The 26495-nt window shown below is 42.0% G+C and overlaps 1 protein-coding gene across 4 annotated transcripts in view; it reads right to left on the bottom strand.

The window, feature by feature from the left end:
* NEK5 (NIMA related kinase 5) overlaps positions 1 to 26495 on the bottom strand; it is a 71755-nt gene that overhangs the window by 35934 nt on the left and 9326 nt on the right. For all 4 annotated transcript variants that reach the window (XM_082701292.1, XM_082701291.1, XM_082701293.1 and 1 more), the window contains exons 4-18: positions 19885 to 19982; positions 17928 to 18011; positions 17772 to 17842; positions 16718 to 16804; positions 14510 to 14564; positions 12476 to 12676; positions 12315 to 12396; positions 11041 to 11174; positions 8546 to 8730; positions 7592 to 7658; positions 6667 to 6783; positions 5612 to 5698; positions 4055 to 4147; positions 1209 to 1289; positions 914 to 982 (exon numbers count right to left, since the gene is read on the bottom strand). In XM_082701292.1, coding sequence (XP_082557418.1) covers positions 914 to 982; positions 1209 to 1289; positions 4055 to 4147; positions 5612 to 5698; positions 6667 to 6783; positions 7592 to 7658; positions 8546 to 8730; positions 11041 to 11174; positions 12315 to 12396; positions 12476 to 12676; positions 14510 to 14564; positions 16718 to 16804; positions 17772 to 17842; positions 17928 to 18011; positions 19885 to 19982 — 1511 coding nt within the window. The remainder of the gene's footprint in view (positions 1 to 913; positions 983 to 1208; positions 1290 to 4054; positions 4148 to 5611; positions 5699 to 6666; positions 6784 to 7591; positions 7659 to 8545; positions 8731 to 11040; positions 11175 to 12314; positions 12397 to 12475; positions 12677 to 14509; positions 14565 to 16717; positions 16805 to 17771; positions 17843 to 17927; positions 18012 to 19884; positions 19983 to 26495) is intronic.

Here is a 26495-nt window from a genome sequence, read left to right as displayed (position 1 = left end):
TCTGAGCCCATCAGTCATAACAAATGTTCCACCCCAGTTGGGGGGGAGACTGTGCATATGAGGGGACCAGGAATAGATGGGAAACCTTTGCACCTTCTGCTCCTTTTTGCCATGAACTCAAAACTGCTCTAAAACGTGAAATCTATTCAAAACAAAAAATCAGAAAGAAATGATAACATTAAACATTTTTGTGCTAATGAAGAACATGAAAGAAAGAAATTGAGTATCAGATGTGATACAGAACCTATTACATCTACACACATAACTTTTGGTCATTTAAAAAGCAAAGTTAGAGAAGGTGAAATGGAAACACAAATCAGTTGATCTTGATATTTGTTAGTAGGTCTGGTAAAAAGTGGGATTAAAAACGATGTTGAATGCAAGTAATAAAATCAGGTTTGAGTTTACTATATGTGTGTTTTATCACTGTGTCAATGAGAGCCCAAGTGCATAATTGAGATTCACCCAAAGACCAGCACAAAGTTATCAATAACTAATTAAGACTGAAATAAATAAATAAGACTTAAATAAATAAACTTAACTAATTTAAGACTTAAATCCTGGTTTCAGGATATCTGCTCAGTTTTTTAGGTAAGTATATTAGTTGTTGACTATAATTAAGTCTCTTATTTTAATTTGGCAATGACAAGGAAGTTAGTATTATGAGGAAAATAATTCCTTTATAAGAGAAAAGTAAATTAAATTGGAATAATCCATCTAAGGGAATAATCTCAATGAAAAGATAATGGGAAGATAAAAAGGCATTTTGGAAGACTGGTTTGAACACTAGAGATTCTTCTAGGAGGATTAAAGAAAATTCTCCCTATATCCTACGGAAATTTTCATTAAATGTGCTATTAAGACACTCATTTTTCTTATACCTGTTAGTGGAAATACATACTTAATGGCATACCTCTTCCTCTTGGAGGGTGTTTTCATCGGAAATACATTGGTTTAAACTAATTTCAAACTTCACTCCTCTCTAGAAGAAAGCAAGGAGAATAATGTTAGTTTAGCAATCCAATAAAAATGTTAAAATCACAACTCTCTTTGACATTACGCATACTTAAAGCCATTAGTCAAACATCACAGAATTAGGCAATTCCATAAAATAGTAGGGGAGAGAATCCTGTAGGCAACCCAGATCGCAAGGTGGGGACCCCCCAGCGAGCTATTTAATATGACTCCATAAGACAAATGATTATTACCTTAGCTTTACAGTTTTGTTCTAGAATTTTACTTTCCTTTATGCTCTGAACTCTCATTTGTTTCAAGTCTCTTTCAATGTCCTGCAAGTTTAGAGAAAAATTAATATCTAGCATTTAATACTGATCAAACAATTAGTTTCACAATCCCTGAATTCACAGCATGGTCTATTTATATTATTTGACTTCTGGGTTGAATCCGATGATTAATTTGAGAATAAAAACATGCCTTTGTAAAGGAATGTTAATAATAATTCACTAAAAACTTGGACACAGAACCCATTAACTTGAAATATTAATACACTGAACAGGGGCATTGCAATGGAGAAAACTCTATAATGTGACAGTGCTTGTCACTCTGGTCCAGTACAACCTAAGCTAATTCAAGAATGTTTTGAAGATTTTACTTATTTAGTTGAGAGAGAGGGGGAGGCAGGTGGGGCAGAAGGAAGAACAGACTTCCCACTGAGCAGGGAGCCCGATGCGGGGCTCTGTCCCAGGACCAGGAGACCACGACCTGAGCTGAAGGCTGACACTTCACCGCCTGAGCCACCCTGGTGTCCCCCCACCACCACTTTAAAAAAGATTTTATCTATTGAAGAATGTAATTTTGTCTATGGGAGCCCTTCCTTAAGAAGCTTACAATGGTGATCAGGAAAACAAGAAAAGTGCACAGCTCATAAGAGTAAAAAGGAAGGTGAAGGCTCTAAAAATCGACAGGCAATTTCCAAGAAGAGAAGACTGTGGGTGGGCGCCCCTGGGTGGCTCAGTGGGTTAAGCCTCTGCTTTCGGCTCAGGTCATGGTCCCAGGGTCCTGGGATGGAGCCCGTATCGGGCTCTCTGCTCACCAGGGAGCCTGCTTCCCGCTCTCTCTCTGCCTGCCTCTCTGCCTACTTGTGATCTCTCTCTGTCAAATAAATAAATAAATAAAATCTTTAAAAAAAAATAAAACTAAAAAAGAAGACTGTGGGTGGATGACAAGAATGTCAAAGGAACTGGAAGTTCTAAGCTTTCTCAGGGTCCAGTCCTGGGCCCTTGGCCCTTCTCTTCCTCAGTGCACGGTCTCAGCCATTCCTGTGGAGAGAAGCCCCACCTTCATGCAAGGACTCCGAAATAGGTGTCTCTGGGTTGGCTCTTTCCTCCCCCTCTGAGCTGCAGGCTCCCATACTCAGCCGCATACTTCGCAACACCTTTACTCTGTCATTCATTCCACAAATCCACACTGAGCATCCACCATGGGCCAGGCACAGTCCTCCACAGGACTTTAGTACAGCGAAGGTGACCAAAGGTCCCTGCTTACATGGAACTTACATTTTATTGGCATAAAATCCATGCGGTAAATTAACAACATAACTTCAGAAAGTACTGGGTGATAAAAGGAAATAAAATAGGGTAATGGCATAGAAGATGAGCACAGGTTTAGAGTAATGCGGGAAAAGTCTATCTCGGCATTCGGCATGACCCCTGGGATGCTCTTGTACTGTGCCTATATGAAGGTCTGGGGAAAGCGTGTTCTGAGCTGGGGGCGGGGGGCAGTGAAGTCAGAACCCTGAACAGGCCTTGAAGCCCTCAGACTTTCTCTCACTCAACTGATGTCTGAAGTGGAACTCTTGATTGCCTCCCACAGCAAGCGTGCTCCCTACTCTTCCCAGTCTTTAGTAAATGGTATGACCCCTCTCCAGCCAGAAGCATGAGTCTCCTTGGTGTGTGGGTGTGCGCGCACGCGCGTGTTTCTTTTTTTTTTTTTTTTAAGATTTTATTTATTTATTTGCCAGAGAGAGAGAGAGAGGGAGAGAGAGAGAGTGCGCAAGCGAACAAAGGCAGACAGAATGGCAGCAGAGGCAGAGGGAGAAGCAGGCTCCTGGCCGAGCAAGGAGCCCGATGTGGGACTTGATCCCAGGACGCTGGGATCATGACCTGAGCGGAAGGCAGCTGCTTAACCAACTGAGCCACCCAGGCGTCCCGCGTGCGTGTGTTTCAATGCTGTCTTCTCGCCACTATTTTACAGAAGGTCTCTATCATCTCTCCTTGAGAAGTAATTGCTGCCTCGTTGGTAGGTACTTCACATACAAGATATGTTGCCTTGACTCACTATAACCCGTTTGCCCCACAAGCCTGGGAAGGCTGTTTTTCTGCCTTGCAAGATCCTGAACTATGAAAGAGAACTGTGATTTTATATCTTACTTTCTTTGTGAGGTTGGCTGTCTGATTGGATTGTGTAGTCTGGTTGTCTCAATTGTAGAAAAAGTGTCCTATTTCTCTATTTTCCTTAAAATACAACTATCTTAGGCTCCTGAACCCCATCCTCCCTACTCAGTCCACTGTAGAGCTTCCCAGCATCACATCATGGAAGGTCCCAAGGTTTTTCACAAGGCAAGACACTTTTGGTCATCACTCAACATGGGTCCTCCTCATCTGCCTTTCACCAAGCCTTTGTGGCACCTTGAAGATAAAGGTGAAAGACCTCCAAGGAGGGAAAAACCAAAAAGCTTCTGGAGAGCCATGGGATAGTTTATCTCTGCCCAGTTCTCTCTTCCCACCAAAAACACAAGGTTGAAGTGGAAAGACGTTAACCATCAGACTTCTGACCAATGTGTCTGACCCTGACTTGAAGACTATCCAGAATGCTGAGCTCTTATACACACCCGAGAGCAGATTTCAAACTCGGCTGTACCCCGAATCACCTAGCCAGCTGCTGCAAACAGGGTGCCTGGGCCCCACCCACAGACCATCTGGGCAGACGCCCAGGCATCTGAGCTTTTAAGCTCCCCTGCACAGTGAGGGCTGAGAACCTCTGGGCCAGAGGCAGCTTGCTGGGAAATGCATTATCACCTCATGATAACCATCACCTGCATATGAGTTTCTTCCTCAGGTGCCTCTTGGTGGATGGGCAGGTTGCTTTTCTTCACTAAATAGGTTTTATGACTTATTTTTGAGTCCTCCTAAAAGTACAAATTATATACAGTCAATTGGATTAATTCTTTTTGGGCTCTGAAGTCCATAGTGTGGACCATGGCCAGTTTTGAGTGGGATCTAGTGAGGAAACGCTCTCCTCCCCCTGCCCAGGCGCCATCATTGAAAGTGGCTGGAACAGCACCCTCCTTATGGGTCCCTTCCCCTGTGGCCGCCCTTGGCAATCCCCCACCTGCATCTTCCCTGGTCTCTCTAGAAAAGTCTGCTATCCATCCTTCCTGGACTTGGGTTTCCCATCACAGATGTGCCTTAAAAAGAAGGCTGAGGCTCCTCACCATTAACCAGCCTGTCCTCTGGAGAGAAACATCTCCAAATTTCCCCCTCCAGTGCCACCAGTCCCTTGTGGACCTCTGCGTGGTTCCTGCAGAATGCCTTCCCCCTCAGCTCTGCCTCCCCAAATTCCGCTCTTCTTCTCGGGCCATATTAGACCATGAAAATGCTCTCCTGGCTCATCCTTACTCCTGGGCACATACAGAGCTTAATTATACTCAGTCTCACTCAATCATTGCTCATACGTGTGTGTCATGTCTTTCCAACTCTTTGTGAGTAGAATGCGTATGTTAGAAAGAGTTTTCAGAATTAGATGTTTACTCCACCTCATAATAACAAAGTGGCTCTGGATGAGTTATTATCCTTCCCTATCATGGGGAGTAAAAGAAGATAATGTGTGTGAAGACTCTGCTTCAAAGCCCAAGTACATATAGTTGAATTGTTCCCTATGCTCCCTTCACCCATATTCATTTATCTATGTGCCCTCAGGGGTGGAGGAGAAGGAGAAAGAAATCAAGTCCAGCTGTGTGGGCAATTCCACTGCATGCATGTGAGCTGGGGGCCAGCCGTGTCCTCGGCAGGCCTTGGAACCACTGGCCTCTTATAGGAGGAGCGCTCCAGGATGGTGGTTCTATGGTCAAACATTCGTGTGTTTTTCACGCAACATGGTCCACAGACACAGGCCAGCTATCTCGTCTGGAGCTCTATTGAATAAGCAGTGATCTGAGAGATGGAAGAATGAGTTTCCAATGCAGCAACTTTAAAGAATTTTCAAGAATCAATCAAGTCGACTGCACTCAAATGTGGCCTTATCCAGACTTTTGAATCTTACCCTTGCATATGAGGCTTCTCCAAAATAGCTGAATCAGTAAATGTTCATCCTGTTCCCTCCCTTATGGACACAGACGTACTCTCTGCCTCTAATCTGGTTCTGGTGTAAAGCAGCTGCTCTGTCAGTGAGTACTGACTGATTCACAAGGGAGACAATGAATATTTTTAATAATATCCATTCCCAAATGAGAGTCTCAGATGTCCTCACCAGTGTGGGTAGCCTCAAATAAGCCATTATAAAAGCTTCAATTAAATGTTAGCTTTCCTATTACAAGTTTAGTTAGCTCTCAGTCCGTAGAATCAAGTTTCCTTTAGGAGAAAAATGTATTCACCTCCAGTTCACTCCCCATCTTCTTTCTAATTTCCTTCATGTCATTGTGGTACTGTTGCCGTATTTCCTCTAACTGCTTCCAATATTCCTGGAAGACAATCCCAATCCAAAAATTTGAAATGCTGGTGAACAACTGAGCTGAGTAATCTCTACATAGCCTAAGAATTTAAAGACTGTGTGATCAACAGTAAGAATTAGAAACCCCAGTGTCCCTAAAGATGATAACCTGCCTTACATTTCAGCTGCGGTCCTTCCCTCCCTGGGAGTGACAGGGGGCTTTCAGTGATCTCACTTTTATATAAAACCCAAAATGTGTCCGTGACATACAATTCCTTTATATATACCACTTTCACAGGTTGAACTTGGTACCCCCCCTTAAAAAAGATACGCTGGAATCCTAACCCCCAGTATCTCGGAACATGACCTTATTTGGGGACACTGTCATTGCAAATGCAGCTAGTTGAGCTAAGATGTGGTCACACTGGAGTCAAATGGGGCCCTAATCCAATACCACGGGTGTCCCTGGAGGAAGACAACCACGGGATGACAGCAAGCGGAGTACGCAGCCGCAAGCCAAGGATTGTCAAAGATCGGCAAGAAGCAAATGATTCCCCTCCGGGTTTCAAAGGAAACGGGACTCTGCTGATGCCTTCATTTTGGACTTCTGGCCCCCAGAACTGGGAGACAATACATTTCTGTGTTTTTTTTTTTTGTTTTTTTTTTTTTCTGTGGTGTTTTAAACCACCTGGTTTGTTAAATTTTCTTAAGGCGACCCTCGGACACGAATACAGATTTCAAAAATGGTGATGGTGGACAGTTACTTTATCAACCCGAGGTCAAAAGCTTTATGACCCTCGCTCTGCTGCGTTCTCTGAGGAAGTGAACTCCACATCTCTGTATCCCCAGAAACTCCCAGGAAGGCGCTTCCCACGAGTGTGTCCGAGGACTATGCAAGAGGGCCCTCGCTCAGGCATAGCGCTACGAGTAATACCCCACGCAGCGCGAGAGACAACGGTGCGGGGACCCTGGCAGACCTGGAATCAGACTGTTTCTAACCTGTTCCATCACTTTGTTTCTCCTGATCTGCAGCTCCTGGAATCGAGGCTCTTCTCCATCATTTTTTCGCTTTTGTCTCCAGTGGTGATTTGGTTCAGGAGAAGATGGACGGAGACCCTGTCAATGGAATGAAAGGATTTATAAAGCATACTGGCCTTTTAGAAATTCCCTCTCGCTTCACCTTGGATCCTTTCCTTTAAATAAGAATTGTATCGTGAATCAGATTCACTGTTGGGGATCGGGCAGTAGAATTTTCTTAATTTCAGTATGACATGTTTAAAAAGCAAAGAACATTAGTAAAACCCTTTCTGTTGTTTATCATGTATACCATGTGAGACACCTCTATTCATTTTTTGAACTACTAAACTACAATTTGTGAAACCGAAGTTCTATGAAAGTGAGCTGCTCTAGGGCATCAGGTTAAGCAGGGGAATAGAACTAGAGCTTTTGAGCAGTCCAAAACCAGAGTAAGAGAAATAGAATGCACATCCGGCCTCCTTCAGCCCCAGAACTCTGACACTACACTTAAAGGGTAAATTTCACTTTGGATAAAATACAATAGTCACCTTTAAGAAATGTATGAAATTCTACTAAAATAGAATCAAGGAATTTTAACACTGAAGGGGACCCTCAGAAGCTCATCTACTTCCAAACTGTCATTTATAAAAAGCAAACTGAGGCTCAGAGAGGTCCTATGACCTGCCCAACGTCACACAGCAAGTGATAGCGCCCAGGAAGAAAGCAGGCTTCCAACACCCTGATTCAAGCACATTTCCATTACTCCTCTTTAGCTATTAAAAAACTGGAGAAGGTCGAGCGTGGTCTTGACCCTGTGTGGGGAATGCACTTTGACTTAAGGAAGGACCCATGAGTATTTGTGAGCAGGAAATTCCTGATTGCCCCTCGGAACTGGAATTTTACTTACCAACTGCTTTTCCACTTTCAGCTTATATTGTTGGGCTTCACATCTCCTCTGAAGGTATTCCGCAGACCTTAGAAAATAAAAATGTTCAGCTGGTGTAGGAATTTTTACTAGTCGTAGGCACTAATTTGAGAAGTGGATTTTATTTATTTGTGAGATTTATTAATGAGATTCACAGTTCACCGGTGGCTTGAAAGTTCTGAATTCAAGACATAGTTCACAGTTACAAAATGCATACTTGGGAATCAGAAAGAAAGGAAGCAAAGAGAACTGTGCCAATTGGGGATACAGGAGAAGATCAAACAGAAAAATATTCTGATGCGGTGATTTTCCCTTCAGGACAGGATGGTCTACAATGTGTTGGAGGGGAAAAGAAAAACCTATGCCAGGTTCTTCTCACGCTTTGGGCAGGTATCTGATCAATGGCCTCACCACCCCAGTTGCTTGTCCATTTTATAAACTGTGCTTTGAGCTCCTTGAGAGCAAGATGGTACCCATTTCTTTACCTCTGGTCCTCACACTGGTACACAAATGCAAGATCCTAAGAAAATAGATACTGAATGAAAGATATTTCGCTTTTCAATATGTCTTAAATAACTTGATTGTAATTCAATTATTATGGATTAATGTTAATCATTTCTTTGGAAAATGATATATATACCACTACTTTCTTCCTCCCAGATGGTGGAACTTACTAGAAGGAAGAAAAAAAAATGGGAAAAATTCAGGAGTATGAATTTCTGCTCACGGTTCAATGGCTCCATGAATAAGAAGATAAGCTACATCAGATTTGAGATGACACAGTGTCAAGGGAACTGTGAATTGGTATTCAAGATGAAGAGTTGGAAATTCTTCTTGGATTATTTGTTTTAGGAGAATTGGGAGGGCTTTCGAATAAATGTTGGTATAGCAAAATATTTTCAGAGGACCAAAGTTCAAGTTAGTCTCTAACATTACCATTGACCTGGTGATGGACTATGGCTTTCTTCCTGATTATAATTCTTCTCAACTCCAGAATCTTTTTGAGGAACACAGTGGTAAATTGGTTCATGCACTCTCTTCCTCAACACATCAAGTTGGGCATAATAATAGTCATAATGTCCATGCATTGCAGCAAATTTGGGCCTTTCTACCATTTTTATCTGAAGGATCAAAAAGAAGAGGAGAGATTTTTGAAGACACAAAATTAAAATCCATAATAACTGACAGTGTGATAGTGACCACAGCTAAAACAAGGCACTGTAAGTGTGTTTCTCCATTTTTGCTCTAGACTCATTTTTCAAAGTAAATAATCTTAGAATCCCCAAATCCTAGAACTGGAAAATATTTTAGAAGTGCAAGTCCTACTGTAGCATAGTAGTTTACAATCTTACTACGGTGTGAAGAGGAATCCTGCATGCTTCATGGTTGGTTTACCAAAAATGCTTAGCTAGGAAGTGTGCACACTCAACCCAAGCTCTGAAACTAAACTCAGTATTATTATTTTCTATTTTTATAAACTTCTTTACATCTTGCTGTACTTTATGGGAGAATAAATGTTATTGCACAAGTCACAAATTTGGGGATTCGTAACATTTTTAGGTGCTGATGAACTAAATATGAGTTGTCATCATGACTTGAAGGAAAGACTATGCTGATTCATTCGGTCATTCTTCCCAAGTAAACACGCGGAAAGTCATTTAACAGCTGTGACGGCATATGAGCTAAGGCCCCAAGCTACACCTCATCGCCCTTCCCAACCAGAACAGAATAACAGGAGGAGAATCAGAAACAAATGATTGTCTCAGAGTTAAGTGAGGCCACTGAGTTATGAGATAAGAACCAGATCAACTTAACAGATGAAAACCAGCCAAGACCCTGTTGCTAACTAGCAAACTAGGGCCAATTCAACAGCAGCCAGAACAACTGCCTACATAACAAAAGAGAAAAAGAAGTTCAAACCACTGGAAAGGCCTAGAACTGGTGGCTGGAAATATAAATAACCAAAGGGTTTACCCTGAGGTTTCCTCACCGCGAAGAAGTAACACACTATGTTCTTTGTTCTTTTTAATGCTGTGTGGTTCCTACATATGTTAGAGGAACCCTATGGAATTGTAGATATTGGATCATGTTTAACTTAAAAAAAATGTCACCTTCAGGGCACCTGGGTGGCTCCATTGGTTAACATTTTACTCAGATTGGTTTAAGTTCAGGTCATGATCTCAGAGTTCTGAGATCAAGAACATCAAGTCCTGAGATCTGATCCCTGAGCTTAACAGGGAGTCCACTCTCTCCTCCCTCCTCCCCGCCCTCTGTTCGTGCTCCCTCTCTAAATAAATAAATAAAATCTTTTTTTTTTTTTTAATGGGCAACTTCATATAGTTTTCTTTAAACATTAAAGTAAATGTATTAAATTTGATCTCTTAGTCTAGACAAAAATTATATATTTATTTTAAAAAATATTTTAAAGTGTAATGTATGTTTCTTAGTTTCGCAATTTTACCTGTATACAACCCCAAACAAGGTACTATTAACTATTTGTTGAAAATGGCTAGAAATAGAGAAAAGTATTGGAAGGAAATTAACAGCTTCTTTAGGTTCTTCCTTAAAATCCCAAGTGGTAATGAGAACATCAGACTTGTTCTTGTAACTTAATCCATCCTGGAATCTAAGTTTATTTATTTATTTATTTTTATAGTAATCTTTAGACCCAAGCTGGGGCTCAAACTCACGACCCCGAGATCAAGACTCCTATGCTCTTCTAATTGAGCCAGCCAGGTTACCTGACTTTCATATTTCTTTAATGTAAGTGAAACTACAGTCTATCAAACAAAGAGCAGTAATTTAACTCATAGTTTTAAAATCTATCTATATACCTCCACATTTTCTAAAATGTCTATGTAACAAGTAAACACTTAGTCCTCTAATAGTCCTCTAATCATACATTCATAACCTTCTTTAGAAATACAATTCAATGAAGAGACAATAGCCATTTTATCATTTATATACCAGAAGCATTCCACTAGCATGAATTAAGAGGTTCTATGCTCTGTCGATGTGGATTCAGATAACTAAGCCTAGAGAGTCTCTAGGAAAAAAATCACCCTGACTATATACTAAAAATTTCTCAATTATATAGAACACGTTAGAATTAAGGGAATGAAATGCAGCCCGTTTTCTGCTGCAATGTGACTCACTTACTCTATTTAGAAAAACTTTATTTCTTTAAAGAAATCAAAAGGTTTTGAGTTGTAGGAAAACTAAAACTAGAACATGGGATACTTCCAAGGAAATACAACTAGGAGTTGTCCAATGGAGTACCCCTTTAATGCTCAGTGCACAGTGATTTTGCTCATAAGGACAAAATGAGTGTTCTCCAAAGCAATGGGCTTATATCCTAGGAACATGTGCATGTAGGTCTGTAGGACATGACACCTGCTAACAAACCAGAGGAAGGGGTTAGTACAACTTACAGATATAGGCTTCTGAGCTCCAGCTGGGGTTCTCTTTTCATTTCTATACAATATCTCCTTCCTTTTAAATGGCTCTGATAGCCTTGATCGTGGTAGACACTTTCCCTGGAATCTCGCTTTCTGTATCACAGAATCTTATTGAGCCAAAAGAAAACAACTTCAGTTTCTTTAAAATGGCAACATCTTAACATCAGTGCTCATGAGAGTGTGAATATAGGGACCTTTCGTGACCCAGGAAGGTCGCTTTAGTCTGAGATGTTTAGACCCAATGAGAGAAGTCTGTATGGAAAACTAGTCTGCATTGTCTTTTAATGGAGAAAACCATTTTATCCAGGGTTCCCTCACATATTTCTAGTATATTTAACAGTGCTTTCAAAAAATTAGGGATTAATGCTAACATTTATAGAAAAAGGATGCACTGGGTAATGGCATAAGTAATTACATGTAGTCATCATCACTTGGGCTATAGGCCATGTCGCTCACACCACACTCTTGTGTGAAATGTGTGAGCAGGATTTTTTTTTTTTTTTTGAGAGGGAGAGAGAGAGAATCTTAAGTAGACTCCCTGCTGAGTGCCAAGCCCCTCCCAGGCCTTGATCTCAGGACTCTGAGATCATGACCTGAGCCAAAATCAAGAGCTGGATACTTCACTGACTGCGCCACCCAGGCGCCCCCATGAAGTACATCTCTGTGTTTGCCACCGTCAGGCTTTGTTCCTGTTTTCCTTTCCTTCCTCTGTTAGAAATGTGGACAGTGTGCCTTCTCTCACCCTCCACTTACCTACTTTGAAACATTCTCAATCTAAACCCATGTATAACAACAGCAAACCAAATCACACATGGCAGAGGGACTCAGTCACTCTACTTCCCTTGACGACTTACCTCAAGTCTAGTGTCTCTATGACAGTATATAGATTTCCCTGTCATTGCCTTCCTGGAGAGATGTTCTACTCCTCCTCATCCTTTCAGTTCAGACATTGGGTTATGACTAAGGCCACGCTGCCCTTATTTTACAATATCAGTGGAATTAATAATTTTGTCTTCTTTACTATCTGTGTCTCTCACATGCACACACATGCATGGGGCATGTCATCAGTTGGATGCTTAACTGACTGAGCCATTCAGGCACCCCAACATTGCTCATATATTTTAAACGTCCATGTTCAGTGTATTTAGTGGAATTTCCCTGCTACTGTTGTCAGCCATATATTAAAACTCACCGTGTGTGACACACGTAAGAAATGATTTTTGATCACGTGGTCAAATCATTCTTACCTTGGACCCCCTTCCCTGCAGGCTGAGAAGCCAACCGTCTTGCTTTATGTGTGAGACTATGACTAAAGTCCTCCCGAATGACCTAAGATGGAACACATGTGTCAAGGACCTGCTAACCAAAATCTCTGCCAAAATCCACACAGAATCATCTCCAAGCTCACCTCGGGAGTCAAGTATTTGGCAATAAGCTTCTCTAAAAAGGGCCTTTTCAAAATGGAATTAATAGACGGCCGATCTCGGGGAGATACTTCAAAGAGTTGAGATATCAAGGCTTGCAGGTCACAGGAGAACGTTGTGGGTATCGGGGCAAAATGCGCTTGACAAATTTTCAGAACCAACTGGTGTAAGTTGTGACCCTCAAACTGAAAGGACAAGGAATGGTGACATTAAATCAGAGAAAACGTTGAATACTAGTTTGTAAAGTAGTATCAAGGAACAAAACAATGTTTCCAGCGGGTGCTCAACAGAAGGGCCCCCACGCAGGCAGGCCTGTGGCAGAAACACACCCCTGCACTGGGGGGTGGGGTCTGTGCCTGTCACCCTCAGATTCCTGCACCCAGGACTGGGGTGGGGGGCTCGTACTGACCACCCTTCCCTGATCCAGCTGAGGGACCCTGGGGAAGCAATCCTTTTGCTTTTGCTCAAGCTGGACTTTATAAATTAAAAAAGTGGAAATTGAATCTTAAAGCGAAACTGAAACACAACGTTATAAGGCTTCAATTAGAAGTACTATGGTCCACCCTAAATGGTTTTCATCAAATAATATTTGATGAGTAGATATTATAGGCAGTTACACAATGTGATGCCACGTTATATAAAATAAGCTTTTCTTAGTTTTAATTTCTTCTTATGAAAATAATATTTGTTCATTATGAAAAACTGGAAGCAAGAGGAAGCTACAAACAGGGTAAATATGTATAATTTTGTCAGCCAAGGGTATATTTCCTTCTAGTCTTTTAAAACAATGTTTACTGGGGTGCCTGGTTGGCTCAGTGCATAGAGCATGTGACACTTGATCTCAGGGTTGTGATCAAACCCCACATTGGGCACAGAGCTTATATTTTGAAAAAAGTAAAATAATGTTTACAGAGTTGAAGTCATAACAATATGAAAGTTTACACCTTGCTTTCTAAATTAACAAAGCAAAAACATTTCCTCAAAACTTCTTCATTAATCAGGGGCACCTGGGTGGCTCAGTGGGTTAAAGCCTTTGGCTCACGTCAGGATCCCAGGGTCCTGGGATCAAGCCCCAAATCAGGCTCTCTGCTCAGCAGGGAGCATGCTTCCCCCTCTCTCTGCCTGCTGCTCTGCCTGCTTATGATCTCTGTCTGTCAAATAAATAAATAAAATCTTTTAAAAAATGTTAAACTACTTTCTGATCTTTCTTTAAAAAAAAAAATTCTTCGTTAACCAGAGAATCTTCCATTGTATGAGGCCATGGGTTTACACATGAGCATAACGTTCGATGACACAGTAAAGATCAGGTTTAATCAGGCTATTACTAGCTGTCTGATCTTTGACAATAATAATAGTAGTAATAATTAAATAACAATAATAACAGCTGTGTAGAAAAGTGTTCACACAGCAGGTTTAAGACTGCTTTCCTTAGAAAGGCCCCCTTGGGGTGCCTGGGTGACTCAGTGGATTAAGCCTCTGCATTTGGCTCAGGTCATGATCTTGGGGTCCTGGGATTGAGCCCAGCATCGGCTCTGCTCAGCAGGGAGCCTGCTTCCTCTTCCACAGGAGTCATGCTACTTTCTCCAGCAAAAGCAGTGACAGCACGTGTGAAAGGTCTCTAAGGAGCTTCCCTGGGTGAGAACCTTTCACACGTGCTGTCACTGCTTTTGCTGGAGAAAGTAGCATGACTCCTGTGTGACTCCATTGGGAGAGGGTCTTAGAAGATTGTGTCTGGTTTCCTACAGACTTCACCCCACGCACCTTTTCCCTTCGCTGATTATATATTTGTGCACAGTTGACTTTTAAGGAAAATATGCTGTTTAGCTTGGGTTTTTTACTGTACAAGTTGCACATTTTTCCATGTCTGTATATATGGATTGATCACTCATCTTAATAGTTTGTCCATGTGATTTTTAACAACCTAATAACTCCAAACATTAACCTTTTTCCTCTCAAAAGTTAATTTCACTTTTAGAGTTTTAATGATTCAAGATTACTCTGATGATTAACATACTTACAGGATGTTTGAGTGCGCAAAGCTCATATAAAACACAGCCAAGAGACCAAATATCCCTGGGGAAGATAAGAGATCACATGCCAAGAAATAGCCATAATTCTCAATTAAAGTCTTTATCCTTACAGTGACTGATATTTGTGTATTCTTACAATTTTACAGCTTTTATCCTTACTTTTTCAATTCTTTGTCCTACTAAGGTAAGGGGTCACATCGAAACAAGGCACAGTTTGTGAGAATTCTAGCAGAGAAAAGATATACTAACTTTGCTACAATCTGAGGGCTCAGTGTTTACCTCCGCTTCATGTGCTCGGAGGAAATGTGTGTATGTAAGGAATTCTGAACAATTTGGAGAAAGCTGGCAAGACTCAAACATGGATTTGTTTTGATTCAAAGGGTAAAATTTGGTTGATTTAGGAAGGTATATTCTTCTTAAAGCCACTGACAGAACCAAAGCTCTATTAAGAGACAACATAGTGACAAACCATAAGAGACTCTTAATCTCACAAAACAAACTGACCCGGTTGCAGCAGGGCAGGGGGAGGGGCTGATAGGGAGGAAGGATAGGGAGAGGGTGGTGGGGGGTTATGGACATTCGGGACAGAATGTGCTATGGTGGAGTGCTGTGAAGTGTATAAACCTCGCGATTCACAGACCTGTACCCCTGGGGCTAATAATACATTATATGTTTATTTAAAAAAAAAGAGAGAGAGACAACATAGTATCTGGCACTAAATAAATTGAAAATTGTGCTTGTAATGTATGACCAGAGGCTTGCTCTTCAGTACTTAGTGCTTTTATGTGATTGGTGTAATAAGGAGTTATCTTATAAAAAAGGCATAATTAAATCTAAAAAAAAACAAAGAAAATACAGTGAGAAATGAAACAATGAACACAAGGATTCTGTAAAGTGAGGAAAACGGCCCCACTGTTTAGCCACACTTCCTCTGAGTGTGGGCAGGAGCAGAGGGAGACATCCTGAAGGCTTGAGGAAATGAAGATTGATTACAGAATAGGTAGGAAACAATTTCCAACTGCTTTCTAGTGTTTTCCTAACAGTTTCTAGAAACTCACAGACCACTTCCCACGACCACTCAGAATTTTATAATCACCGGGTCTTCCCTAGGCCCACACCCTCCCCTGTCCCAGAGCGCCCTCTATACCAGCCAGTGTGGTCCATTCCGGCACTGGGTGGAAACTTCTACAAGTCTCCTATGCCCTATGTGGGGTGGGGGCTACGGTGAGCCAGGGACTGGTTTCCTGATCCACCAAGCAGCAGCTACCCAGCTGATTATTGCTAAGGTCTTCCAATTAACAAAAGCACCAAGTCAGCATATTTAAATGTTGACTCAAGTATTGAGTCAGTACAAAACAATGCAAATGATCCAGGGTGCTTCTCTGGACAGTCCCCATTTCCACGCAGGCTATACTAGCTGCATTCCTGCCCAATTGGAGGCCAAACCCCTTCTTGGTATTATTCTAGGCTATTCCAGGGGGGGAAAAAAAAAAGCTTATTTTTCTATTATGCAGAGAAATATTTACTACTCTTTTTAGAAATCTCTACCATCTGGGCTCTGCCCTCCACTTATCTCTTGCAAAGTCAAACAGCCAAACATCCCTTGAGTACTTTCCAAAACAAATGCAAAATTAACCCCTAGAAGGAATTCAGTCCTTCTAGGTATTGTTAAGGTATTTCCAGCTTTAAAACCCAACTAGTTTTGTGTAGGAGATAGTAGGCTCTGGTATCTCCTACACAAAACTAGTTGGGTTTTAAAGCTGGAAATACTTTAACAATTGCCTAACAGCTAGGGGAACTGAGACCTACAGATGTCAATCGATGATGCGGTCAACATGGTGACAGGGCCAAGGCTAGGGCTCCTAGCTCCTAATCCAGTACTCTCATTGCTTTCTCCCTGACCCCTCCACAACACTTTCCTGTGTAAGGCTAAACAGTGTTTGGAAGGTATGAAAAATCAAAAAGATGCGTATCACAGAGACTGCAATTTTCCATGTTAGTCTTTTTATCACTTGTGTCTTCAGATGAAATGTCTTTCTTCTAAATATGTTCAAACGCTTCAGGGGACACTGAGGTGGTTGGAGACAGTCACCGTGATCCCCATTTCACAGGTGAAGGAAATGAAATTATGAAAGTACCATGAGAAAGAATCTGCCCGCTTTATAGAGACTTTTGAACCAATCGTTGGCAACTCACGTTTTATTGTTGTAGGGTTTATTCTGACAGATCTCTGGGGATAGGTAGTATGGTGTTCCAACACAAGTTCTAGCGAGTTCCATGGAACTAGTAAGTTATGTTAGATAATAAAATAACATGGTTTGTTATTGGAGTATATGTTATTGCATATTAATAACAGAATAGTAAAATAAATTGATTTTAAACTTATACTTCAGCCCAAAATCTACACATAAACAAATATTTATGGTTAAAGGCTTCACAAAGAAATACGATTGTTACATTACAAAACTCTTAGATGTGGAAAGAGTTCCCCTTTTCCAATTATCAAAGTAATGCAGACATGACTTAAAATTTCGAAAATATGGGAGTGAATAAAGAAGAAAAAAATTACCTAGAATCTTACTATTCCAAAATAGTTATTATTAAAATGTGGATATATTTGCTTCTTGTTTTTTTTCCATGCATATTTTTCATATAGCTGTGATCACAGAGTATTTAAAATTCCGAATTCCATTTTTGTCTTAATGTAACAAAGTTTGTTCTCACATTATCAAGAAGTCTTCAAAATCATAAATGTCAGTGGCCATGTAACATTCAGGTATATGCTTGTGCCAAGCTTTATAAAATTTACCCATTTCCCAATTATTAGGCATTTAAATTAGTCCAAATATCAAACTATTCATTTAGAACAAAGAGAACATTTAAAAAACTCTTGATGTTTATTACCAACAAAATGTCTTCCAAAATAGTTGCATCAATATATTGCCCAGAGCATGTGCGAATTTGCCTGTTGCACTCAATTCTCACCAGCTTTTTGCATATGCAGTCACAACTCATTTGATAAACTTATATCATACTATAAAACATTGCTACTATCTTTCTATTATACCAAGATTAATCTTGGAAATTTTAATTGTAGGCAAAACATCATATGAATGAATGATTTAGTGAATTTATATAAATAGCTCTCTAAAATTATCTGGAAACCAAACTTTAAATATCTTAATTCATGATACCTAAAAATACATATTTTGGCTGTTATAAATAGAAAATGATTTTTAAAAATACTTACTTGTTCAGAACTCTTGCTATGCCAAAGTCCCCAAGTTTTGCAACCATTCCACTCTTGCTAAGAAAAATGTTCTATAAATGGAGAAAATGCTAAGTTGTTGGAGATATTTCAAGAAAACGAAAGATCAGTTCTGTCTTGATCTCTCCAAGCTGTTACCTGAGCTTTTATGTCTCTATGTAAGATCTTCCTGTCATGAATATATTTTAGTCCTAGAGAAATCTGTACAAACCAACTCAGAATCTGTAGAGGGAACATAAAACAAAGCCAATCAGTAGTCTGGTGGCCACTGAAATGTCTTCATGAAAATATGCAAAAAGAGAGAAATAACATATTTATGTGTATATATTTATGTGAATGAAACTATTTTAGATATATCATCTAATCACACAATTCTCTTTTTATAGAAAAAAAATGAAGGTGCACAAAGGCAATCTAAATGTGCAGGTAACGAAGGGAGCTCCACGTACACAAAAGAGACAACGCAGAAGCAGAGGAGAGAGGGAGGCAGTTCCTGCTTTTTTTTTTCTCTTAACACAGGTTTGCTGACTGCATCAGGATAGCAGATAAGCAGCATTTCCTGATAACCCTGGTGCCATCAGTGTTTCCTTTTCCATGGAAAGGGGTTGCCAAGGCAGAGAGGGAAAGAGGAAGCAAAGAATCTGTGAGGTTATTAAAATTTTCAATGAACTATCAATATATGTGTATATAATATAAAAACAAATATTTTACTTTTGAAATTTTTGGAACTTAATTTCATTTCTTAGTCATGATTTTATTTTATCTTAGCTGGCCATAAGCCTCTTTTTAAAAATGTGTTCTATGCTTATAAAGACTTCTTTAAACTTCCAAAATGTCATTGGTTCCTTGTCCGCCAGATTCCACAAAAAAAGGACAACAAAAGAAAAAAATAGCCATACTCCAGATGCTAAGATTGTAATTTTAGCTCTTTTCCAACAAAGGAAAAAATTTTGTGGTGAAGACCATTTTTATTAAATGTGGCAAAATAGGGGCGCCTGGATGGCTCAGTGGGTTAAAGCCTCTGCCTTCAACTCATATCATGATCCCAGGGTCCTGGGATCGAGCCCCACATCGGGCTCTCTGCTCAGCAGGGAGCCTGCTTCCCCCGCTCTCTCTGGCTGCCTCTCTGCCTACTTGTGATCTTTCCCTCTCTGTGTGTGTCAAATAAATAAATATAAATCTTAAAAAAAAAAAAAAGCAAAGCAAACTTTAAAAAAAATGTGGCAAAATAATCCCTAGAGGGGAAGAAAGGAGGGTTTCTACAAATACTGAATTTAATATATAATATGAAGGAGCATAGGAAGGATGGTTGATTAAATTTACAAAGTTTTAGGGATAAATGTGTACTTTCAAACTATTCCATTTTAGCTCTAGGAGGAAATGACACCGGTGTGAGGTCTTTCAATAGTAAAATAGGACACAGAAACAAACTGCTGAAAGACGGCGGCGGGCCATTCCTGAGCGCTGCTCCCCACCCGTCACACAGGCCCCATTCGGTTTCCCTTCCACACACACACATTCCTGCTGTGCCCTTCACAGGCACAGCTCCCAAGAGGGTTCCAAAGGACGCTCAGAGGGTGGAAGAAAAATGTGTTTGTGTGAAGAGAGAATGGGAATCGAGGCCATTATTCTAGGCCTTTCTCTCCTCTCTCTTCATAATCAATGAAACTAAATAGCCATTGCCATGAAGGGCCTCTATGCTCCCTAGCAAAGTGGGAGAGCTATTTTATAACAGCGTACTAAATGGTAAAAGGAAGAAGAGTGAAGCTATAAATATGTCACATTTAAAATGGCTGAGGAATAGCCACATTCACAATTTTTTAGCCATGAAGATTGATCTCAAGGGCATCCTACTTGAGATTGCCCCAAAACAGCACTATCTTCTTCTCAAGGTTCACTCTCAAAAAGAGATTCAATTTAAGTTCAATTGCAGATCTGTTCTGTACTAAATCTATCAACAATATTGATCCACTACTGTACGTTTGAATTTCTCTGCCAGAAATCATGCTGTATATATACACGGCCTCGTACCTATAGCATTATGAATTTAATTCCCCCTAGTACGAATTAAAAGGCAAACTGGAGGCATTTTTACCTGATCTTCACTAAATAACACTCCCCGTTGTCTACGGATCCTTCTCATGAGATCCCCTCCGTCACAGTACTCCATCACAATGAACAACCTGTTGTTCTCTGTAAGAAAAGGCATCATTACCTTTCGTGCTCTCAAAAGTGGAGAATATACAGAAAATGCATTATACAAGAGTTAAAGACGCTGGCTGCAGAATCATGGACTGGATTCTCGGCCCACTTCGCCACTTAACATTCTTAGCTCTTTGACTCTGGGCACGTTATTTAAATTTCTCTGTGCCTCATTATCTCATCTGTAAGGTGGAGATAATAATATGGAAACTCCTCTAAGGATTGTTGCAAAGGTTAAATGAGTTCATCTGTGTCAGAGACTCACAACAATGCCTGCATATAATGAGAGTTCCATAAATGGTAACAACGATTATGAACACATTCCTGCCAGAGATGAGAAATCTTCTGTTACACGGCAGCCATGAATCTTAACCCAAACCCCAGGAAGCATTAATAGACCTTTGAACTTTGGGTGTAACCTTTTATTTATATGGCACTTACTCAACTATGTCGTTGAGCACAATGGACACTCTTCTAAACTAACCTCTCCCTGACCTACTTTCTGTAGTCATTACCATTCCTGCTGCCCACTCAGGGGTACCCCTGGAGCCTACTAGACTCTCCCGCACGCTCAGGTACCTCTGTTCCCATGAATTGTCACCAAGATCATGGTGTCCATCCCCAAATCTGTTCAGCCAATTACACTTGTTATTGCCATTATTGCACGAACTGATGAAAAATGAATGGAAAAAAGACAGATGTGGTTATTTCTACAAAACCTATGTTGACTACTGTGGAGAACTCAGTAAAAGAAAGTAGCTTTAAAAAACAAAGAGGGGTGTCTTCGACCTACATGTTGGGTAAGACAAGTGGAAAATAACTGACAAAGCTTTAAAAAGACTGTGCACCCAGACTGTCTGTAAATTCTGACTCCACTCTAAGGAAAGGAAATGGGAAGCCAGAAACAAGGGGAGTAGTCTGCCCAAGAAGGAGTCTTCAGAAGTCTATTCCATGTGTTCATCATCCAAGATGAGGCCTTGGTCTTATATCAAAAGTTTGGCAAATGATTGTGCATTTATAGATCAAAATAAATATGTGTGTGCAATTTCCTGCTCAACCAGTTTTTCCCCAGAACCAGCCAACCGCCAGTGGGGCTCCTGCTGGAAAGGGCTCCTTCTCTGTTGTTCGTTTCTCCCACTCCTCTGTGGGTTCCCTGCAGACAGAGTCCCCACTTTGTTCTTTTGTCTTCCCTGCACCTGGCATGGGAACTGCCACCTGGAAGGGGCTTCAGGAAGGGCGGTTAAGTGGTTTCATAAAACCATCTAAGGAACACAACAAAAAACGGCATAAAATCAGGCTTAAAAACAAGTATTAATCCTCCTCGTGTTTTGCCTCATGTTGAGTATCCACTAAATTTCAGAATCTCTTGCCAAAGAGCTATCATTTGCTCCCTCTCTCTTTCAAGGAGCTTAAACCAGCTCCGGAGAGGCTGTGAGCACCTTGATAGCGTCTGCCCTCCACTGCGGCTAATTCACAAACTCAGGGCTCCTCTCACAGAACACTTCGACTCCCACCTCCTTAAAGGGGACAGATCCATTCATTCATCAACGGACCGTTATTGAGGACAGGCCAAGGAATGAGGTGCTGGGAATATAAAGCACACAAGCCATCCTTCCTGCATGAGGAGGCGACCGTTTAGTTGGGGAGTCGGTCAGCACAGGTGAGAAGAGCCACCGCAGTAGTCTGTGGCTTAGAGGGCAATGAAGACAAGAGACAGTGAACGACAGACCTGGAGAGTCCAGGAAGGTTTTAAGAAGGTGTTTCCGGACATGCCCTAATGATTTAGGGGGTAAATTATCTTTAGGAATGCGTGAGTTTTAGGAGAACTGCTATTTCTCATAGCTCAGTCCTTGAGAGGGCCACTTCAGTGATGAACGAATGGCAGTGGGACTGCCGAAATCAGGAAAACTAAGGAGAAAGGGCTCCATTTTACTTCCTTGCCACCAACCTTCAACTCACTCTGCCTTACACTGGCTTTCTGTGAAAGAAGTTAAGTGGCTGCTTCAGGATTAATCACGGCAGAGCCATCTTGAAGAAACTATTTGGGTCAATGAGTATCATTTGCTTCTAAATATGCATCCTCCCCCACCCCTCTAGCCACCATTAATTTTCGTATGCAATGGGCTTAGAACTTTCTGGAAAGATCATTTATATTCTCAAATTCTCCATCTGTTTAAGCAAAGTAAGCACTGTAGGGGAAGGGGGAAGAGGTATAAGAAATAATTATTGTCCGCATGGCCTCCAGTCTCACAGATGGAAATGAAGATTATAAACTAGCATTATAATACAGCATATTATGTGCCACGTGAGTACAAGTTTGGAGGTTCTCAGAGCAGACGTGAGAGAGGTCCCTTTCCATTAAGGGACAGATCTGTGTTTGGTCTTAAAGCAGGTATAATATTTGAAAATGCAGAAAGGAGGAAAAGGATGCTCTAAAAAAGAAGTGCAAGACACACTATAGGGCAGCAACTTCTCGAATTATGAAGCTCACTGGTCATTAACCTTTCTAAACTACCGAGGGGCACTCATAGTAGGGACTAACATTAACCAAGCTTTCTATGGTCAAATTCCAACATGCAAAAATTAATTAATTAATAGTGTAATTAATTCATTCTTAAGTGCACTTTGTAAAAATCAGGATGGCATCTTACAGACATTGGCATCTTTCAATTGGTTGCTGTGGACCCAGCAGTCTTGATGTTACCACTGCTTGAATAATTTTTAGAACCCCTTAACCAATTTAATTCACTTGTAGTTTCCTTTTTATGTATGTACAAGAAGAACAGAAAGTAAATACGTCTTAAAAAGCTCTTTTAGGGGCGCCTGGGTGGCTCAGTGGGTTAAAGCCTCTGCCTTCGGCTCAGGTCATGGTCCCAGAGTCCTGGGATCGAGCCCCGCATCGGGCTCTCTGCTCAGCGGGGAGCCTGCTTCCTCCTCTCTCTCTCTGCCTGCCTCTCTGCCTACTTGTAATCTCTGCCTTTCAAATAAATAAAATAAAATCTTTAAAAATAAAAAAGCTCTTTTAATACATAGAAAATAAAAATTGGGTTAAGGAAGAGCTCTGTTTTGTCAAGTTGGCAGTATTGTTCCTCAGAATTAGCATGTAATGGTGCATCTAGTAACCTATGGCCTCTAGATTTGATGAAGTATCACCCATATCACCATCATTCCATAAAATAAGAGCATTTTAGTGCCCCAAATCAAGGAGGGACACAGAGTCAGCATCAAGAATGAAGGTACTTCTGCTCTTCTCTCTTGTCCATTGCACTGTACTCACAAGGATGTCCCACAGGGCTCTGTGTCTCTCCCCCACTTACAAACCTCTGACTATATCATGGATGCTAGGACATTTGACTCCTGGGCCAGTGGCCAAGGACTTTATTACTCTTGGCAAAAGCAGGTGTCAGAGCTTCACATTAGCACTCATCCCACGGAGGTAAAACACATGAGCCTAGACGGACGTGTGCACCTGCTGTGGGCAACGTGACAGGAGAGGAACCTGAGCTGGAGGAAGCTTCCTCTTTCCAGTGAGCAGCAAATAGGCCAGCTCTGCCTTGGAGATATCTTGCCTTTCAGTGTCCCTCACCACAAACCCGAGATACAGCCTGGGGAGACAGCGGTCAGGACTTTGCACTCCTGGCACGTTCGGCAGAGATGTGCAGAGATGCTCAGGGCCCACAGCAGACAGCCCTTCCCAAAGGCCTCCTGGCCAGTGCTTTAACCCGCCAGGCCTGCTCTTGCCCTCATGCCATTGCAGTAGCTGGTCCTCTGGCCCAGAAAGTTCTTCAGCAGAGCTGAGCGTGGATCTTCCAGCCTTTCCTCGAATGACCACCTTGCTAGAAATTGTTTCCATACTCCTGCCCCGCCCTTTTACGTTGCCCCAGCATTTACTACCTTCTAACATACTCTACAATGTGGTTCTCGGTTAGCCTCCATTTATTGTCTGTCTCTCCCCACCCACAGCCCCAGTGCACACACGGTGTGGGCTCCCTCCCTGGGAGTGCAGGTAGGACCTGTAGATACAACGGGCTATCACTCCCGTGACGATGTCACGACATACAGCAGAAGGGATTTCGCTGATATCGCTGAAGTCAGTTGACTTTGAGTTCATAGAAAAGGAGATTTTACCTGGGGGCCTTGACCTAATTATCAGAGCCATCAAGATCTAGGTCTAGAGGTCAGAGACAGAGGAAGGGAGAGATTGCAAGTGGAAGAAGGCCTACTGAAGGGGCCATAGGGCATGGAAGGGTTGTTGGCCTCCAGAAGGCCATAACTACCCCCAGTGAACAGCTAGCAAGAAAGCAGACCCCTGGGCGCCTGGGTGGCTCAGTGGGTTAAGCCGCTGCCTTCAGCTCAGGTCATGATCTCAGGGTCCTGGGATCGAGTCCCGCATCGGGCTCTCTGCTCAGCAGGGAGCCTGCTTCCTCCTCTCTCTCTCTGCCTGCCTCTCTGCCTACTTGTGATCTCTCTCTGTCAAATAAATAAATAAAATCTTAAAAAAAAAAAAGAAAGCAGACCCCTCATTCTTATGATCCTAGTAGATGAGTTCTGCCAACAATGTTAAGTAAGCAGGGCAGGGAACTCTGCACCCCCATGGAGAGACCAGACCCAGCTGTGGGGCCCTGAGCAAAGAATCCAGCTAAGCCACACCCAGACCTGTGATCTAGAGGGGTCAGGAAAGGATAAATGGGTGTTGGTTGGAGCCATTGAATTTGTGATGGTTTGTTCTGGAGCAACAGAAAACAACAGTGCAGGAAGAGCTTCTGCCTCCTGTGTTCACCGATGAAACCCAGGACACACCCAGCATGTAAGAGGACTTGATAAATATTTATTGAAGGAATTTAAGTAGAATCAATTTAGCTATAGGAAAATCTCACTACATGCCCTATTTTTCATACATCGCGTCAAATTATAAAAAGTTCATGCTTTCTACAGACAAACATTTGCTGAACTAGAGCAATGGTTCTTCTGTTCCGAGACAAGCTGTTGAGAGTAAACAAAGCCTTTATCTTGATAAGCTCCAGGTTTCAAGTCCCGAAAACCTGACAGGCAAACCCAGGGGCATCCCCATAGCTCTAGCTTTCCTAAACACAGGGGCACTCAACTTCAAAAACAAAAAATAAAGCTGTTCTAAGAAAGTTTAAGCTTACAATATAAACAGACTCAGTGGAGGTCATTTATGTGATCCAAATGACCTCTAATTTTATAATAGCACCTGTGTCCATGGTCCTCAAATGTCTATTTGGCATAAAGACATAGACTACTCTGTGAAAGGGGTCCAGTCCATGTAGTCACTCAACCACTGGGGATTAAGCACCTACTAAGCGCTGGATGTGGAGGATCAAGTGGTGACAGAAGAATTCTTAACGCCACTATCCGAAAGGAATTTGGACTTAGTCCTCTAAACAGAGGCATGTGCACAAGGGCAGATGTGCTATGCAAGGTCAGTAGGGGGCGCCATAATGGGAACCGCAGTCTCGAAGAAGGCCTGAGCATGAGTAGACTTTAGCCAGACAGAGGGAGTCACAGCAACAACCCAAAGAATGAGGAAAAGAAAGACCGTCTTCTGGCTTTGTTAGGAATCCAAGAATAGGAAAGGAGGGCACTTTATTCAGTGGCTGCCCCTTAGAAGTTGTTCAAAAGAACTCGACTTCCTGCTCACGTCTACTGCTCCAGTCCCAGGAAGACCACACAAGAGCCCTGAGAACTCTCTTAAATACCCAGCAGTCAAAGAGGGCCATACAGAGAACTGCTCTGAACACAGTCATTTTAGTTTGTAAGGATCCAAGTGCTCTACACAGTGTGAAAGCTCAAAATAGAGTGGCTCTGCATATTTATCTCCTGATTTGTACACCCCCGAGGGCGCTTAAAGACATTGAAGACATTCCTGCTCCATTAACTACTTACAGCCTGGGAATCCAAGCTCCCAGCCCAATGCCAGGGGTTGGCAGGGGGATGCCCTGTGGTGAGCTGTGGGCAGACACAGTGCATCACAGCCTAAGATGCACCCGACCTACAGGAAACATGTTTATGGCCTGTCTCTTCCCCCTAGAAGGTAAGCTCTGCCAGGACAGAAACTTCTGCCTCTTTTGCTGACTGTAGACGGAGGCAGAAGAGATGTTGTGTTCAGGAATGTTTTTCCCCGTGAGCGTGGCTGTTTGCTGTAAGAGGATCGGGGGCTCACCTGTTGCCCCAGCACATGCAAGAACTCTCAGAGGCAGAGTACACCGTCCCTGTCACCCCATGACCTGGGCTGGCTGCATGGCTGCTTTGCCAACAGGAATGGGAGCTCAGACAGAAAATGAGAAACAGGTCACATCCTAACAGGGCTCTGAGAGTGATCGCGTGGCAGGCTCCGTGTTTTGTCCCATCCTCTCGCTCAGCATGCTCCCTGTCTTGGCTGTTCCATCACCTGGACCCCAGACTGCAGACCCCACCTGCTCACAGCCAAGGTGTAATGTGAGAAATCTATGTGGATTACTGGGAGGCCACAACTTAGGGGTT

This window comes from Mustela nivalis (genome assembly GCF_964662115.1).
Source record: "Mustela nivalis genome assembly, chromosome: 15".
Lineage (NCBI taxonomy): Eukaryota > Metazoa > Chordata > Mammalia > Carnivora > Mustelidae > Mustela > Mustela nivalis.
This window is presented reverse-complemented; position numbering and strand designations above follow the sequence as displayed.